The sequence below is a fragment of the Melanotaenia boesemani genome, chromosome 5 (genome assembly GCF_017639745.1).
Source record: "Melanotaenia boesemani isolate fMelBoe1 chromosome 5, fMelBoe1.pri, whole genome shotgun sequence".
NCBI lineage: Eukaryota > Metazoa > Chordata > Actinopteri > Atheriniformes > Melanotaeniidae > Melanotaenia > Melanotaenia boesemani.
In genome coordinates, this window is record NC_055686.1 from 3,560,417 (window position 1) to 3,578,988 (window position 18,572).

General features: G+C 40.8%; 2 protein-coding genes across 12 annotated transcripts in view; one reads left to right on the top strand and one right to left on the bottom strand.

Annotated features, from left to right (window-relative positions):
• Positions 1–14,695, top strand: part of LOC121640483 (low affinity immunoglobulin gamma Fc region receptor II-like) — a 55,286-nt gene extending 40,591 nt beyond the window's left edge. Inside the window, exons 3-10 of one of the 11 annotated variants that reach the window (XM_041986270.1) lie at positions 3,272–3,350; positions 3,660–3,794; positions 4,285–4,326; positions 4,463–4,741; positions 4,821–5,063; positions 5,141–5,329; positions 5,545–5,630; positions 13,290–14,695. In XM_041986270.1, the coding sequence (XP_041842204.1) occupies positions 3,764–3,794; positions 4,285–4,326; positions 4,463–4,741; positions 4,821–5,063; positions 5,141–5,329; positions 5,545–5,630; positions 13,290–13,328 (909 nt within the window). In that variant the 5' untranslated portion in view covers positions 3,272–3,350; positions 3,660–3,763 and the 3' untranslated portion in view covers positions 13,329–14,695. Of the gene's footprint in view, positions 1–403; positions 3,795–4,284; positions 4,327–4,462; positions 4,742–4,820; positions 5,064–5,140; positions 5,330–5,544; positions 5,631–5,659; positions 6,345–7,669; positions 7,769–10,638; positions 10,657–10,707; positions 10,727–13,289 lie in introns of those variants that run through there. The other 10 variants (XM_041986268.1, XM_041986271.1, XM_041986272.1 and 7 more) reach the window with 10 other exon arrangements.
• LOC121640276 (sialoadhesin-like) overlaps positions 1–18,572 on the bottom strand; it is a 601,555-nt gene that overhangs the window by 542,219 nt on the left and 40,764 nt on the right. The window lies entirely within an intron of this gene.

The following is an 18,572-nucleotide window of genomic DNA, read 5'->3' on the forward strand; positions in this document are numbered from 1 at the left end:
ATCGCTGCTACGACTTTGTTTTAAATTGCACTCGTGGACAAATAAAGTTTTTGAATTGAATTGAATAGTACCACCAGAAACCATGGGGGCAGTGATGAGCAGTATAACTGATGTACAACCAGCAAAGGGAACTAAGAAGAAGCTGTGATGTATTTAATGGTCACATAGACCACCTCCATCTAATGCGCTGACTCTTTTTATGTCTTTCCGAGAAAGAACATCATCATGATCTCCTCCATCATCATGTGTCCGAATGTCCACCCTACTCCCTATCCCCTCGTTCACTACATAGGGCTGCACTACATAGCACACTACATAGTGATTCATTCTCTTGGCGATTCGGACACGAAGCTGCCTATTTTTCCTCGCTGCAAACCACGTGACTACCGCCGTCACCACGGCAACTACAACCCATGTCAGAATGTCATTCCAAATCCAATCCAAAGTTGTGTGTAAATATTTTAGTTTTTATTCCTTATGTTGTATTTTATTCTTTGTTTTTTTCCCTGTAAGTAATTTCGCACAGCAAAATTTTTTCGTCTCCTTGCGCCATGTTGAGCTTCTGCCCACAATGCATTGTGGTCTATATTGACCCGTCTAGTGACCATCAATGTTCACTACTTTTCAAGATGAATTGTGGGTAATTTTGAGTGCCCTACTTTTTTTCTCTGGACTATTGGACACTCTGACAAAATGGCGTGACCCATATACAGAGCACTTTGTAGGGAGTAGAATGCACATTCGGACACAGCCCATGTTTGTTATTGTCTGAACCAGACGTTGAACCTCAGAAGTGAACCCTGCACTGCCCTTTGGTGGACGTATTAGATAACAACCATACTAATGTTATGATTAGAAAATCATAAAGATGTAAAGTGAAAGAATATAATTTGGTAATACTATGTGGTAAAAATGTTTTTTGCTTATAACCATCATCGTACCAAAAAGGGAGAAAAGAAGCCGGTTTTCAGTGGTAAATGGAAGTTGCAGAACAAGTACTGTGAATTACAGATCAAGTGCTCTATGATCTATGATCGACTACTTGGGTCTTTAAGCTGTAATGCTATGAAAAGATACATTAGGTTGATAACATGCTTGAAAATGCCATTGATTGAATGTTATTCAGTTCATCTTAAATCTATACATGACTTTTAATTAAATATTTATGTGTTAGTAGGGTTTGAACTGTTTATCGTGTCTTGATTGATTATGTCTGAGTGACCATAGGGGACATTATAGACGGGATTTATGGCTCTTTGAAGGGAGCCGGATCTTAAGGAGCTGTTCCTTTCAAAGAGCCATTAAAAAGACTGGCTCATTCTCACAATATCTTACAAAATCTCACAATATATAAGAATGACAAACAATCAAAATATGTACCTATATAAAATCTACTATACAATATATATATATAAATATGTTTTTACCTTATTTATTATACCTCATGAAGTACCTTAATTCCCCTTCAACAATCTCTATTTAGAGTGCTATTGCTATGTATATTTGTTCTGTATATTTATTAAACATTTAACATGGTCTTTTACTCTCTTACATTTTACACAAAATGAAATATATCCAACATGCTGCAACTATTTTTGACCTTATGTTACGTTAACAATGAAACTGGTAAAACTGCATTTCTGACTAAGCATGACTTTTATCAAAGAGCGTGAGCACCCTCTAGTGAGTAAAAACTTTACCTCACACGTAGCAGTAAGTTTTTCAACTTGGTAAAATATAACAAAATGACACATCACCACTACTAACCTTGTTCCCTCATCAACCAGGTGCTAAAATTCTGTAGGCAGCTTGTTTTACACCTTAACATTAGTGTGTTGTCCGTCTTTTAACCATGTAGAACACTTTTCTCTGTACATAGGACTTAAACGCTGCCGCTTTATACCTTTTCCACACCTCACTGTTCTGAAGCTTTTTAAAATAAAAACCTTAGCTGTATTATAGCTCTAAAAGTACATAAACAATTCATGACTTGGCGTTACATTGTGTTGTTTAAGTGTTCCCTCCATTTTTTTGAGCAGTGTATATTACTGGTACTTTCAGTGTCATTATGTTGTGGAAATTCAATGCAATTATGAAAAAAAGAGAAAAATTGCAAAAAACCTGCAATTTTTATTATATCTATATTTAAAAAATATTGTTAGTTCTTTAGCATTTAGCAGAGAGACACTTGATGCTCCAGAGCCACAAGTTGAAGACCCATGACCTGACGGAAGCATGTATAATGTAAGAAGTAATGGTCTAAGTACAGAACCCAGAGGAACTCCGTGACTTACTTTGGTATGTGAGGAAGACTCGTTATTTACATTAACAAACTGAAATCTATCAGATAAAAATGACTTAAACCAGCCTAACACAGTTCTTTCAGTTCCCAATAACATGTTCAAGCCTCTGTAACACAATGATGTGATGAATGGTGCAGAATGCAACTTATCTGAGACCATCAGGAGATCATTGGTAACTTTCACCAGGTCTGTCTCTGGACTATGATGAGCTCTAAATCCTTACTTAACTCCTCATATTATTTCTGATCAAATGGGCACAGAGCTGAGTTGAAACTATTTGCAAAAATTTTACACATAAAGGGAGGTTGGATATAGAACTATAATTACTCACTCCTGAATTGATAGTTTTTTTTATTTATTATTATTTAAACAGTCATAAAAGATTGAGGTACATACCCTCTCAATAGAGACATGTTGATCCAATCAAGTACAGATGTATTAACTAAGGAAAATACTTCCTTGAATAGTCTGGTTTAGATGGGTTCTAAAACTGGGTTCATAATAACTGAGAAGCAAAGGAATACATGACTCAGCAGCACTTTGGCCCTTAGTCAGTCAGGTTACAGAGCTGAAGAGAACCATGGGCTTGTTTTTGTTCTCCTCTATGATCAATAATAACGCTAGCTCTCTTCTAGCCTTATGCAGGACTTTCTGATTTACTATTAAACTGAGACTTTTCTGGACCAGATGAAGCCTTGATGTCGGTTGTAAAGCTGCTTGTGTTTATTATTGTTGGTCTTTTCAGTTCTTGTTGTTCTGTTGTTGCTGCTACAACAATTGAGTTTCCCTCTGGGCATCAATAAAGTTTTCTGATTTGACTACAGCATGTCTGCTTACTCATTGCAACTTTTCAGATCAATGTTGTTTTTTGCTGGGATAAAATCTTTGACTCCTCCACCAGCTAAACCAGTCTGTCAGTCGCCTCAATAAATTACCCTTTGTTGTTGCAATGCTTGTGTTTCTTTTAGTTCACTAATTCCCAGCTTTGTGGCATCGTACCATCACTCTGCAGTTCTTTCTGCATGAAAATGGCCTCCTAAAACACGAGTAAGTATATTCCCTTTTCTTTTTAGCTTTGGCCAACAGTTATGTTTGACTAATTGTTTTAACACAGAGTTAAAAGATGGATGCCATGCCATGGATATTTCTGGAATTTTACTTATTTTTTAAAAGTGAAACTTTTTAAAACTTTCTTTTGACTCTTTCCTTTTTTCAGCAACTAGCTAAACTAGCTCCTACATGTTTGCAACTAATGTTTTCCATGTAGTCAAACTGGTGTTTGTGGATATATTTCTGGCTTCAGTGGTTCTTTGCTTGTATCATTGAATAAGTTAATAAAAGTGAATGTGTGTGAAGAGGACAAAGAACCTCCCAGACTGACAAGTACAGGAAGAGGGCGGGCTGTACTTTGGGGCTCCAACAATACCAGGAACGACCTGGCCAAACGACAGAGAGGTACGATGACGGAAACTTCTCTTCAGTGTCTGCTCCGTAAGTACAGAACGTTGTTGGTCCTTTATTTGTTTTAGGAGCAGTTAAAATGGGCCAGGATGAAGTTAGATAAAATATATGATGATGTTGGTTCAGGAAGAAGTTTAGGAAGATTTTCCTGGCGGTCAAGCAGAAATAACTGAAGCTGTAAAATATACATCTATTAATACACGAGAACTGAAGAAATGTGTGTTTATATTAAAAGTTGTATCATGAACATTTCCCTTCATTTCATGAATTAACAGAGTAAAACCTGCCTGAGCATCTTTACCTCCCAGTAAAGGTATAATGAGACGTAGCACATTTATCACACGTTAAAACTTTAATAAATTTAGCATAATATGTCCCCCCAACCCACAAGATAATGAAGAAGCTTTTTCTCTGTGTGAATCTCGTGTTATTTGAACATTGCATGTCTGGGATTGTTTTATTTATAACAAATTATTTTGTCTGTTAAACTCAAACCAACCTGGGTTTCATTTCTCTCCAGTTCTGAGCCAGGTGTCTCTGCTGATCTGCATCACTCATCAAGGTTGGAAAACTTCCATCACTGTTCAAATATATGATCTGTTTTGAGTTGTTAACCATTAGGATCAATGTTTTCAGCAGAAAAGTGGGATTTAAAAGTGAAACTATTAATTAATACATATTTCTAACCAACATTTCAGCCCTCACAGCTCGTCTGACCATCAGTCCCAGCAGATCTCAGTTTTTTGAAGGAGTCTCTGTGTCTCTGATCTGTGAGGAGGACGACAGCTCTGCTGGATGGACGGTGAGGAGAAACACGACCAGGCCACAGTCTGAGTGTGGAAGAGGATGGGGGAAAGCATCAAATTCATCAGGTTCTTCCTGTAACATCAGCTACACCTTCCAGTCAGACTCTGGAGTTTACTGGTGTGAGTCCAGAGAGGGAGCAACCAGTAACAGCATCACCCTCACTGTCACTGGTAAGATCAGACTGTGGAGTTAGTGGTGATGAAGCTGTGTGGAAATGGATGAAATGCTGTAGTTTGTCTCTGTGTTGAGGTGGATCAGTGATCCTGCAGAGTCCTGTCCTCCCTGTGATGGAGGGAGATGACCTCACTCTGAGCTGTCAATCAAAGCCTCCCTCCAACCTCCCAGCTGCTTTCTATAAAGATGGCTCCCTCATCAGGACTGAGTCTACAGGTCACATGACCCTCCACCATGTTACCAGGTCTGATGAAGGTCTCTACAGGTGTAGCATCAGCAGTCATGGAGAGTCTCCACCCAGCTGGATCTCTGTCACAGGTGAGGATTATTCTGCTGACTGACTCCAGTTTTACGTCCATGATGTGACGATAATGTGATAAATATCTTTATTGTAGAGAAACCCACCACCACACCTCCCCCTACATCCATCCCTCCCCCTACGTCCATCCCTCCACCTACATCCACCTCTCCTCCACCCGGTCCTCTACTCTCTGTGCTGTTGCCTGTTCTTTGTCTCCTTGCTGTGGTCCTACTGGTGTTACTGGTTTTACTGGGGAGACGACACATTCTCAGAAAATCTAAAGGTGAGTCAGACTTCTGGACTTTCAGGGAAGATTTTCTTTTACTGGTTTTCTACATTTATACCAAACATGATGATTATTATAACTTTCTATTTACATTTTTTCACCTCTAAATCTGTAAAATTAACAAAACCTAAAAGTTAAAAACTTCAACTACAGATTTTTATAAATAACGAGATGATGAACGTCACACTTGTTTTTATTCTGTTCCATCTTAGCTGATGATGAAGATGAAGAGGAAGGCACCATGTACAGTGACATCATATATCACATGGTGGACAGCAGGACATCAGCAGACACAGAGGTAATAGCTTTTATGTGTGTGTGTTGCAGGAAATCTGGAAAGCTGCACGTATGGCTGCATTTTGTACCGATGTGTTTAAAGGACGACGTCTTTAAGAAGAACTCCGTGTTTTAAGCTGCAGCAGCAGTTTGTGGAACCAGAACATACCAGGAAGTGGGACTAATGGCATAAAATAAACTAATAAAATGCTAAATGAATGCAGCTCTGGTGGAATAAATGTGACGTTACAGAAGCTCGTCAAGACGACGACGCAGAGAAGCTGCTGAAACCATGAAGCAGGACCAACCGGATATCAGTTTAGTTTAGTTTGGACAGTTTAGTTCTCTGCAGAAATTTAATCTAAAGAATTCACATTTATTCCAAACACCTTCATTCATACGTTTTCTTTAAGTTTTCATTATTTCTTTTAATAAATCTGCATGCAGGACTCAAACTAAGACGAACAGACTCATCATTGTGTGTGAACCTTCACACAGTAGTTGCATTGGGTGTGTGTTGGTGGTGCCAGTGGGGGCTGCACCTCGTGTGCTGGTCTGTTTGCAGCTTGTGGTTGTTCTGCTAACAGACTGTAGCATCTCTGTGGTCGTCCAGCTTCCTGTTTCTAAACAAAACGCATCAGATAAACGTGTCCTACATGAGAGGCTCCTGGTAAAAATCATCTTTAAAAGTAAAATAAGTTAAACACATTTATAAAATCTAAAGGTAATGAATCCATGTTTGTATTTATTAAAAGGAAATGAGTTGTGTTCCATGAATGCTTTGTGGAGTTTCCATCAGTAAAAATATAGTCTGGAAATCAAACATGCTGACCAGCTGTTTTTTCTTCCTCTGCTGTCGACTTATTTAAATAACTGCTAGAAGCTTCACTTTCCTGCTTATAAACATCCTCTTTTCTTGTATCAGGTTTTTAGTTTTGCACAGAGCAGCAGTATAAATATTAGAAATAATCTTAACAAAGTGGTTTGAACTGTGGTCTAAAGTTTGCAGCTAAATGAAGAGAATCTACGGAGCCCCCCAGGTAACATGGACATTTTTTTTTATTTTGCGTGCCCACGCAATACTTTTGCGTTCCCTCGCAATACTTTTGCGTGCCCACGCAATACTTTTGCGTGCCCACGCAATACTTTTGCGTTCCCTCGCAATACTTTTATATTAAGCACACTCGTTAGTTGCGTCACCGTGGACACAATGGAGTTTCCTCACCCTCTGGAGAAGTTTATTAAGTTTTATTTTGAGATCGGTCTGCAGTATAAAGATATTGTAACTGTGCTTGCCCAAAAACATGGGTTACATATAAGCTTGACGCATTTGATAAGACTACTTTTAATCTCTGCACACCTCACTACATTGTTAATTTTATTCAATAGACATTTCTCCCATTTATAACCAATCCACCTCTTTAATGTATCTCTGCATTTTAGGGCATTTTGCATCATGGAGGAAACAAGAGTATATGAGCTGAATTTAATAGATCCCACTACAAACAACTATTTAGGGATAACCTTCCAGGTGCAGAGGCTGAAAGTGCAATATATGTGCACCTCAGAAAAAAATAAAAGAAAACACCTAGTGAAGACAATACTAAAGTGGCTTTAGGAAACAAATTATTTGATTGTCCTTTACTTTCCCTGCAAAAACACAGATTTAAGTCTCATAAAAAATATGAGAGTAGATCTGTATGATTCAGGCTTGAATAAAACCCGAAAAAGCCTGAAAGACCATGAAAGAAGACTTACAAAAGCTACAAACGATCCAGCACACTAACTTGACTTGCAGCATGCGAGGAAAAGCACACGTATTGCATGGGCACGCAAAAGTATTGCGAGGGAACGCAAAAGTATTGCGTGGGCACGCAAAAGTATTTGCGAGGGAACGCAAAAGTATTGCGTGGGCACGCAAAATAAAAAAAAATGTCCATGTTACCTGGGGGGCTCCGTAAGAATCACCTGGATGCTTGTGTGTAATGATTCCTGCAGAAACATCTGTGCATGAGGCTGTAGTTTCTGCAGGAACGTCATCTGGATGTTTTTATTCTGCAGACACTAAACCAGCCATCATCTACTCAGCAGTGATGACACCAGACGTCAGTTATGGACAAATAATCATCCAGAACCAGCAAAAGAAGAGAAAGAAAAGAGGTAAAAATGCTGTTAAAGCAAGCAGCAACCTCGGCCGGTTAAAAGTGAAGCTTATGCTGAAATGCAAAAAGATTGCAGTTCCCCCCTCATCCACTAGGGGCTGGATCCAAAACAAGTCATTCCCCATAGACTGCCATGTTAAAAAGACCAACTTCACAGCAGAAATAAACATGTTTAAAGCCTGGTACAAAAAACATTTTAGGATTAACAGGTCAAGTTTACCTTCATGACAACTGTGAGGGGGGTGAAGTTTTTCTAACTCATCTGTTTAGATGTTAATTAATCTTAAAATGCGGCATAATTAGGGGCGTGTCTTTTTGATTGACAGGTATCCAATATCTGTGGAAAGAAGGGAGAGTGTAGCACAACCGCGGTTTTTAGCCGGCTAACAGCGCGGCTTAGCTTTAGCCCGCCTACCAGTGTTGCCAACTTGGCGACTTTCTCGCTAAATCTGGCGACTTTCCAAACCCTCTTAGCGACTTTTTTTGTCAAAAGCGACTAGCGACAAATCTAGCGACTTTTACTGTAGTTATTGGAGACTTTCTGGTGTTTTGGAAACTCTTTGAAAACACATGTTGTTCTGCAGTTACTGTCGTGAACGAGCAGCGTGTGCTGCAGGAGCCCCTACCCGTCCCCAAAGCACTCACACCGGCTCACAGTAGCTCGGGCAGAGGCTGCAGTCAGAGCAGCAGAGAGGAGACCCACACCGCTTCGCTTATACACTGAAAATGAATTGTGATGCGCAAAGGTGCTGTTGTGCCCTAAAGTGAATGTCTGCCAGAAACTGATTAGATGGCCAACGCGCAGCTTGTTAACGCTGTGTCGCTGGTCTGTGGCTGTCCCTCTCGGTATCAAACAGACATAATATGGATTGCTTACAGCTGCAGAGGTGCTGTAATCAGAAACGATATTCAGGCATGTTGCTTCACTGTTAAGGCTTCATGTGTTTGCCTTGTTCTTGTTCATTTTTAGAATGTAAAATCAAAAAGATTTCAGTGTTGATTTACTTAATTTTCATTTCCACTGATCATGACTGTTTTTTATTGACTGCAGTACATTTGCAGCATCTACATGAAAGTGGTCTGCTTTCATTCAAGAGTTATACGTACAGATGACTGACCAACTATTATCGTACTAGTACCATAATCAGTTTCTGGCATGCGATCACTTTATGGCACAAAGTTGTGCCATAAAGTGATCGTCTGCCAGAAACTGATTATATGGTACAGCACCTTAATAGTTGCTGTCTGCAGCTGTAATTAATCAGTTCAAGCACTTGCAAAGCAGATTTTCTTTGTTAGTGTGGAGATATTGTCACTTGCATGTGCGTTTTATATCGGTTTTATACCGACAGGAGCAGCCGCAGACCAGAGAGAGAAACTGAGCGACACAGCTGTGTGGCCGTATAATCAGTTTCTGGCAGACATTCACTTTAGGGCACAACAGCAGTGCCGCTGATCCCGCCCTGGCTTACAGAGCGGGATGTAAATGTTTTTTTCGCTGTCATACTAAAATAAATAATTGCAGTGAATAAGTCCAGTGAACACTGTTACATGGCTGAAGTTTTATACTCCATGTACAGTGATCCTCAAAACATTGTATCTGACTTTTTTAAGTCAGTGCTTGGTGAGGTACAGTTGGCCATCAAGGCTTTTGAGGGTGAGCAGGTAGATCCTCCTAAACTTCTTGACAGCTTGGTTAGCCTGATAAAGTCTGGGAGTAGCAAGGTGCTGAATCCAATGGCAAATATTGATGTGCTCAAAGAGCCAGTTGATGGATACATCAGTTGTAGGCTTAAGTGCAGCATAAGGTTAGAAACTAAACTAAAAGTAAGAAAACTAAAGAAAAAAAAAACTAACTCTGCCAAAGTGTCTCTTTTGTGTTACTTTGCCGGTCCCAAGCCTGGATAAAGGAGGAGGGTTAGACATAGAGCAATTCCACACAACTTAACAGTCCTTCGGTTAAATTTGATATTCTAACAATTAACAATAAAGGACTAAATTGATTTATGTAATGTGGATCTCGACAAAGGTTATCAAAGCTTATTTTTAAAAGTGATGGCCTATTTCAATGACAAAAATACAAAAACAAAAAAACAAACCAAGAATCAACAGAAAAAACAATTTGTAGTTCTAAACATATTTAGGGTGTTTTTTGACTCTCCTTTTGTCTCTCCATGATGTTATTTCTTTCTCCTACAATGGCCGTTACATTACATTCAAATGGCCAATTATGCAAATTAGGCGATGACGTCATTTAGCGACTTCTGGCAACTTTCAGGACAGCCAATAGCTACTTTCCTTACTGAGGAGTTGGCAACAGTGCCGCCTACCTCCGTTAGCTTGTTAGCTACCGTTTCTCGGGGTTAGCTCGGTTAGCTCTTAGCTACAAGCAGCTCAGAGTTTGATGGGTGTAAATCAGGGTTTCAGGGGAGCTCGGCTCCCCTGAAAGGCGCAGAGATGCCCTCAAGACGTTCAGCTGACACTTTGAGGGGGAGCCCTAATAATAGTTCACGTTACATTAAATTTTTTTTAAAAGGTTCCTGATGTGTCTTGAAAAGAATACCATAAATTTGTCAGCTTTGTGTTTTATTTATTTATTTAATTTAATTAATTAAATCCTCCGAATGTGATCCGTCCTGTTTCCTTCAGCACCGTGGACAGCAGCGTTGTTTGTTTGTAGCGTGCTGTGAGCGTCCATACAAAAAACACTTTATATGCTTTATTTTGTAGTTTTTAAAATAACATTTCGTCCCTGTTTCTGATAAAACAAGCCCATCATCAGACCATGTGATGGAAAAACACCAGATTGGTAAACAATGTCAAAACCTGCCTCTGGATTCTGGGTTTATACTTTCCTACTTCATACAGACGAGCGTTGACATGGCTACATGTCAGGGATCAACAACCTATGCTGAACAAAACTCTACCCATCGTCAGCCCACAGCTGGACCCTCCAGTGTTTGTACATCCCTCCACCCACCACTTATCCAGGGTGGGGCTGCGGGGACAGCAGCTCCAGCCTTTCCTTGGCCACTTCTTTCAGCTCATCCAGAGGATCCCGAGGTGTTCCCAGGCCAGGTGAGAGACGTAGTCCCTCCAGCACATCCTGGGTTGTTCCTGGATGCAGCACATCCTGGGTGGGCTTGATTAAGTGTCCAGAGAGGGAAGTCTGGACTCTGCTTTGGCTTCTGCTCCAGCAGCACAGCCCCAGATATGTGTTGGAGAACGGATGATTTCTCTGTTTACAGCAGCATCACATCTGCAGCTAGAAAATACCAACATGTAAATTCCCAGAAGAAGAACTGGTGTTTGTCTTTTACAAACTCAGATCTGGTCACCCTGTCAGTGTGTAATAGAAACAGCGTGTAGCGTGTTTGATGGAGCTGGATCAACATGAAGTCATGAACTTATGTTCATGTTTGTATCGTACAGCTTAGAGTTTATTTAATATCATAAGATTATAGGAAGCCATGAGAATAAGAGAAGAAAGTGTCCACACATCAATGACATCTTGTTTCCACCTCCTCCATCTGTACTTTAATACCATCACCCAGTTTGAAGTTCATGTGCATGTAAAACCACATGTAGAGCTTCCTGCTGCTGCTGCTGAGGCTTCATGCTGCAGCGTTCTACTGTGGCTGATGAAGGTGTGAGAACAGTTCTGTTTTCCACCGTGTGGTCAGATGTGTTAGCCGGTACAGAAGCCTGCAGCTTCGTGGTCGCCTGCTTCTTCTTTAGATGAACAGACACCACTCACATTTAAATAACCTCACTCTGAGTCGGGGGGGGGTAAAGATAATGAGACTATGAAAAAAGCTATGGTATGGTAACAGTGGTACGATGTCCTGCAGACTCTGACTGGAGGTAATGAACCACAGCAGCAGCAAACCCGACACAGGAGGGAAAAATAAAATCTAAATAGTTTACTCTGCTGTCATCCTTTTCTACACTCTAATGCAGAGTCGCTGCAGTCTGGTCCAGCTGCTTTCAGGATAGAGGCAGGGTCTGGTTAACAAGTCCTGCTCGGTCTACGGGCCGTGGTTGAAAGACACAAGGAGAGGTTCTCTCTCTCTGCAGACAGCTTCAGAGTTACTCTCAACTTGTGTCTGGAGGAGCGGTGGTATTTATTGCTCAGATCTGGTCAAAAACTGTCACTCTCAAACAGCTGGGAAAACTTCTCCCATTAGAACCATAGACTGTACATAAAAGAACACACCGAACCACTCTCTCTCTTTCTCTCTCTCGGTCCACCTCTCACACCATAAACACACTATGTCTTAAAGTGACAGCGCAGTTCTTATAACAGTATATTCTGCAGGTTTCTGGACTGGGGGAGGAAGCCAGAGATCTACAACCCAGAAAGCCCCCACAGAGGTTCAAACCAGCAACCTTCATGCTGTGAGAGGATGGTGCTAACCACAGCACCACCATGCAGTCCTCATCTATACGTGTACACTATATTTAGAATAGAACTGTATAGAAAGTGGTTAGAAATGCAGTAAACCATCCAGACAGGGTCTTTAACCTGTACCAGCTCTCTAATCTGTACCAGCTCTCTAATCTGTACCAGGTCTCTAACCTTTAACAGCTGCAGAGGTTTAGCCTCTGTTCACGAGGCATGTTTGAATAGCTGAGCTATCTGACCCCCAGGATACTGAAGTCCAGATCTTAATGGGTTAACTGGGTTAAATTAAGAAGAACCACACTGTAAAACACTGTGCAGAACTTAAATAAAGTTTAAAGATGTTTCAAACACTGATTATTCTGACTTAATGGGTCTGTATCAATTCAGGGTCTGCACACTTCGAAGTGCGGATTCGTCGGCCACATACGTCATCGCGGTGCGCAAAGTATTGTCCCAATTCACAGAATTTGAAGGACCCTCCGAATCCACCCTTCGAATCCGCACTTCATTTGGCCTCAAACGAAGGATGCTGGTGATGCTTCCTTCACGGCCTCTTTTCTCCCACAATTCATTGCGCACAGGACGGTGGCGAATCAGCAACCTCAGAAGAGTCGTATTAAGTTTAAATAAAGTTTTATTTAAAAAAAAGTACGTTTTTTTAACTACACTTTAGTATAAATGTTACAAAACCAAGTACATTTAAAGCATGTTTGTTAAATGGTGACATTAAAATTCGGTAATATTTTATGTTCAATTACTTTTAAGGGGTTAATGAAGTGTGTACCGGCTGGAAAACAACAAAGCCTCAAACCGTGTTTTTTTTTTTTTTTTACTGTCGGTGTTGCCGCTCCGTGTTCAGTGTCTACTGACGTTTCCTACGAGTAATTTCTGAGGTTTAAGTGATTAAACGTCCTGTGTTGTTGCTATGGGAAATTCTTGTAGACTAGGTAGGCTGTCCCATTTCACGAACGTTAAGCAGACTTCGAAGTGTGTAGACTAAGGAGCACATGCTGTAGCCTATGTAGTCTGCGCACTTCGAAGTGTGCAGACCCTGAATTGGGACACAGTCAATGTCTATAAACTTACAGTCTTGTCCTGAACTTTGTGTTTTCAGAGCTTCCAGCGGAGTCAGACGTCATCTATTCCTCACTGAGGTAGTCCACCAGTCCAACCACTGATGTCCTCTGCTGGATCAAACTGGTTCAGACCAGTTTTTAAACATCTTTACTGTCTTCTCTAAATTATTTCATTAATAATAAGTTTCCTCTCATTCAGTGTTCAGCTCAGAAATACCAGCTCAGTGTCATGAATGTAAATTTCTGGTAAATTCTTCAGAGAATCAGAACTTTGATGTAATTTAGGTTTTATCTTTGATGTGTGGACTCTGCTCTGGTAAACATTTTAAGACTCTGGTTTCTTGTCTCACGTGTTTCACCTGTGAAGATCTTTGGGTTTTAACAAAGCAAAGACTTTAACTTGTCCCAGTTTGGCTGTGGCTAACCTACATAAACCTCTTCTCAGAGCGGTGAACGGAGAACATGAAGCCACAACCGCAGGTTAAAACAGCTGGAACATTGTTCAGTCAGCAATATGACAGAATATATGAAAAAAACCTCTTTAGTTCATGTTTGTTAAGATTTTTAATTGCTTTATTAATGTTTTTAACCTCCCATAGTCTGGTATCATAACGCTTGATGATGTACAGTAAATATAGATGCTTACACTGCCCCCTAATGGTGATAGATAGATAGATAGATAGATAGATAGATAGATAGATAGATAGATAGATAGATAGATAGATAGATAGATAGATAGATAGATAGATAGATAGATAGATAGAAAGAACCATGTTAGCATCTTCAGCCACCTCTCAGTCTCTGGATGCACCTGAAAGCAGCTACCTTCCCTTTGCTCTATGACTTCATGATCCTCGGCACAGTTTCCAGACTGCAGCCTCTCCTCTGACAGCTGATGATATTCAGCTCTTCACTCCCTCTACTGGACACTAGAGGAACTACAGCAGATAAAACCCAGTAAAGGCTAATTTTTAGCAGCCCAGCAACATCTCATGATCTCACCTGGATCTTTATTTAGTTCAGGACTACTCAGTTCAGTCCTACGAGAGCTGCAATCCAGCAGGTTTTCCATGTATCCCTGCTCCACCACACCTGACTCAAATGAATGAGTCCTTGTGCAGATCTTGATGGGCTGTTGGATCATTTAGTTTGATTCAGGTGTGTTGAAGCAGGAATACATTAAATCCTGCTGGATTGTGATTCTTTTAGGACTGAATCTCTGTTCCTCTGGCTCCTCCTCTCAGAACTGATCATTAATAGTTTCATTAAATCCTCACATCACGGTGTGTGTGTCAGTAAACAGGACGTTGCTGCAGGTCTGCATGTTTTGTTTACAGAGTTAATTTTTGCACACTTTCTGTGTGGAGTCTGCATGTTCTCCTCGTGTATGTGTGGGTTCTCTCTGGTTGTAAATGGTTGTTTGTCTCTCTGTGTCGGCCCTGTGATGGACTGGTGACCTGTCCAGGTGTACCTGCCTCTCTACTGTTTTAATGTGATGTTTTTATACAGATTATTTTTATATCTGATTTTATTTATTTTATTGGCTCTAATTAAAAAGCACTTTGTGTAAACTTGTAGCTTTGGAGAAAAGCATCTGCTAAATGACTAGAATAGAATAAACTTGTTTAAATAAAACGTGTAAATAAAGCAAACTGGACTCAACTGGATGGAAAATTAATACGACTTTCAGTTTAACAAAGCTAACGAAGCTCAATGCAGTAAATTTATTTTTACTCAAAGAAGAGAAAGATTTTTTTTCCTTTTATTCATTTTTATTGTTTTGTTTTTAAAATAAAATAGGGTTTTATAAAATGGACATAAGCAGACATCAACACAAACAGCCTGTTCAGAAACTTCCACTCTGCTGCCATCTGCTGGTCATACTGGGTATTACAGCAGAGCCAGTGATTGATAATAATTGTCTGCAGTTATAACTCATGTATAACTCATCCCTTCCAGCAGCTTCTTCCTCCATCTGTCTATTGGACTGTATAACACACCGAGTTTAGTCTCTTTTCCACTTTACGGGAAACTCAGACACGTCAGGGTGTTTTAGAGATTTTATTTCATTAACAAATATGTAAATAAATGTTTTTAAAGTTCATCAAATTAAGTCACATGTTGGAAAAACCAGCAGTCTGAATTTAATAAACCAATAATTCCACGCAAGTTTTTATCAGATTGAATAAATCTCTGGAATTCCTCTTAAATCTGGTAAAATAAAGGATTTTAAAATCTTTTTTTAAGAAAACTTTCCTTTATAAACAGTCTCAGTTCATTTACAACCAATACAAGGTGTAGAAAAATAGAAATGTTTAAGTTTCTGAATCAAATTATTTATGACATTTTTTATCTTTGAGAAGAAAAAAAATTATCTTTGCTGAATGATCAGTTATTAAGAAGTTCGTTGATGAAATAAATTAATTTAAAGAGGAAGTTTTGGAGTCAGAATGACTTGTTTTAATCATTCTGTCTGAAGGAATGTTTTCTCATTATTTCCCAGCTTAAAGGCCGTTTATGTTTGAAGCAGACGGAGAGAAAACTTCGTCCGTCTCCTGCGTCGGTTACATACGTAATTTGATCCGTTTTCATGGAGCTCAGCGATCTGCTGGACACAGAAAACGAAGCAAAACCTCAAGAAATCTCAGAGCAGTGCTGAGCAGAACAGCTGACATGCAGCCAGCGAAGGAAACAAACCAGAGAAGAAGAAGAGGACCAGGAAGGAAGCAAACTAGAGAAGAAGAAGAGGACCAGGAAGGAAACAAACCAGAGAAGAAGAAGAGGACCAGGAAGGAAGCAAACTAGAGAAGAAGAAGAGGACCAGGAAGGAAACAAACCAGAGAAGAAGAAGAGGACCAGGAAGGAAACAAACTAGAGAAGAAGAAGAGGACCAGGAAGGAAACAAACTAGAGAAGAAGAAGAGGACCAGGAAGGAAACAAACTAGAGAAGAAGAAGAGGACCAGGAAGGAAACAAACCGGAGAAGAACCCCCAATCCCAAACCGAAAACTTGAGCACTCGCCCTGAGCCCCTGATGACTAAATGACATCACCTGCGTGAGGAGTCGAGGGTGACAGGCCACAAGGGCTCGAAATGCTTTAAATAGGATTGGGACAGCACTTTGAGACCTGCACTGCAAGGAGAGAGACGCCATACACACATATATATATATATACACACACACACATATATATATATATATATATATATATATATATATATATATATATATATATATACACACAATATATATATAGTATATATAGTAGAGGTCAGGAAGCTCCTGTAAACGCCGCCGTGGGGAAATTAAACGGCGAAAAATATAACGACCCAGCGCCACAATACTGAAGAACATGTTTCACACGTCGGCTTCTCTCGGTAAACTCCGTGTTTCACGTGACATCGCAGTGATTTATGGGTAATTCCTTAGCGAAAGTTGGCATCGATGCTGACTTATGGAAAGGGGGCAGAAAGGGCTCAAAAATGTCCACCATCATCCCTTGATCACTCACACAATTCCAATTGGAATACCACTGAACCTTCAAGCCCCTCGCGGGAGCGCGCCCGTGAGTGCAGGAGTGCTCAAGTGTTCCATTTGGGATTCGACCGAAGAAGAGGACCAGGAAGGAAACAAACCGGAGAAGAAGAAGAGGACCCGGAAGGAAACAAACCAGAGAAGAAGAAGAGAACCAGGAAGGAAACAAACCGGAGAAGAAGAAGAGGACCAGGAAGGAAACAAACCAGAGAAGAAGAAGAGAACCAGGAAGGAAACAAGCAGAGGAGAACAAAGACGAGGACACTAGAAATTGTACGAGCTCATGAAGAAAGGCTCTGCGGGTGTTCAGGGCGTGTTGGGGTGTGTCAGCACATCTTGGCCTTTCAGGGCTGCAGATTTCTTCTGATTATTGATCCTGGAGGTCAGCCTGACGTACCCGACCAGGATCATTTACTTCATCAACCAGCCTTTTCCTCTGATTCCCATCCCGTCCAACAGCTGAATAGTCCTGCCGAGTCCTGCTGCCCCACAAAGGTCTTTCAATGTGTGACGGGTCCAAACCAGAGGACCTTGGGTCAGAGAGGTGACCCAGAAACCAGCTCACTAACAGCTTCAGAGCTCTACACCAGCCAGAGAATTACATCATCCTGCTGAAGGACCTGAAGACGACAGATCAGAGACCCTTCCTGTCCAGAACAACATCCTCTCACATTTAACCTCCATCTCTACTCGTCCGGTCCTCCTAAGATACAGAACTTTCCTCTTCTTCATCTGGACCCAGCTTCATGTTCTCAGGATCTAAAATAAATTAGAAACATTGATCAAAGATAAATCTGAGGACGATAATCTGGATGAAGACGGGATTAGATCATGTGGGATTCCTCCTCAGTAGTTTGTATGAACCAAAGGAAATAAAGGTTATGAGGATGCCTGCAACCCAGACCAGCCACTCATACGGCTCTGAGGTTCCTGCAGGTGTTTCTGTGGAGGACAGAGAACAGATGTTGAGGCAGTCTGGTGTGAAAGAGTCCTGAAGATGCCGGTGTCAGCTCACCTGGCTGAAGGTTGACGATGCATCTGGTCTCCACAACGAGTCCAGGATTTCGGTCCGTTCCATTCTTGTAGACGCTGCACTCGTATCTTCCAAAGTCATCCTTCATCACGTTCTTCAGAAGCAGAGACACGTCTCCCTCCTTCATCTTCTCCTCATCCACAACCACTTCTGGTAGGATGGATGCTGGCCCTCCAGGAAATCCTGCTCATCACGGTGGACCAGGACGTAATGAGGCTCCAGACCAGGTCTGGTCCAGCTCACCGCTACAACTGGGACTCTGTTTGAAGCTTTACATGGCAGAAAGACATTCTGTCCAAGGACGGCGGGGACGTCCACCTCTGCTGGAAGAGACAGGAAGCAACACAGATCAGAGATCTTCCACAGCAACATCGGACTGGGAAGACATGAAGTCCAACAAACTGGTCTGAGCCGGATCTGAGACCCACCACTTCTGTTTGTTATAAAGAAATAAATCTGGAATGTCATTTTCAAAAGTAAAAGTTAATGATCAGTTAGTCCAAAATCAGCTTTAAAAAAGAAAGTATGAACAAAAAAGTAATAGATCCATGAATTAATCACAAGTGATCAGGTCTTCGACGCAGGTAGATGAGGATAAATCTTTCCTATGCCAGCAGGCCGGTGGAAACCTTTAACATGAAAGATGGAGCTCCTGTATGTCAGGACCACATCTCTGACAGTCAAAGTTTACCACTTCAACACGGCAGAAAATCAATCACAGGGGTGATTGATTTTCAGTAAATCCTCTCCAGGT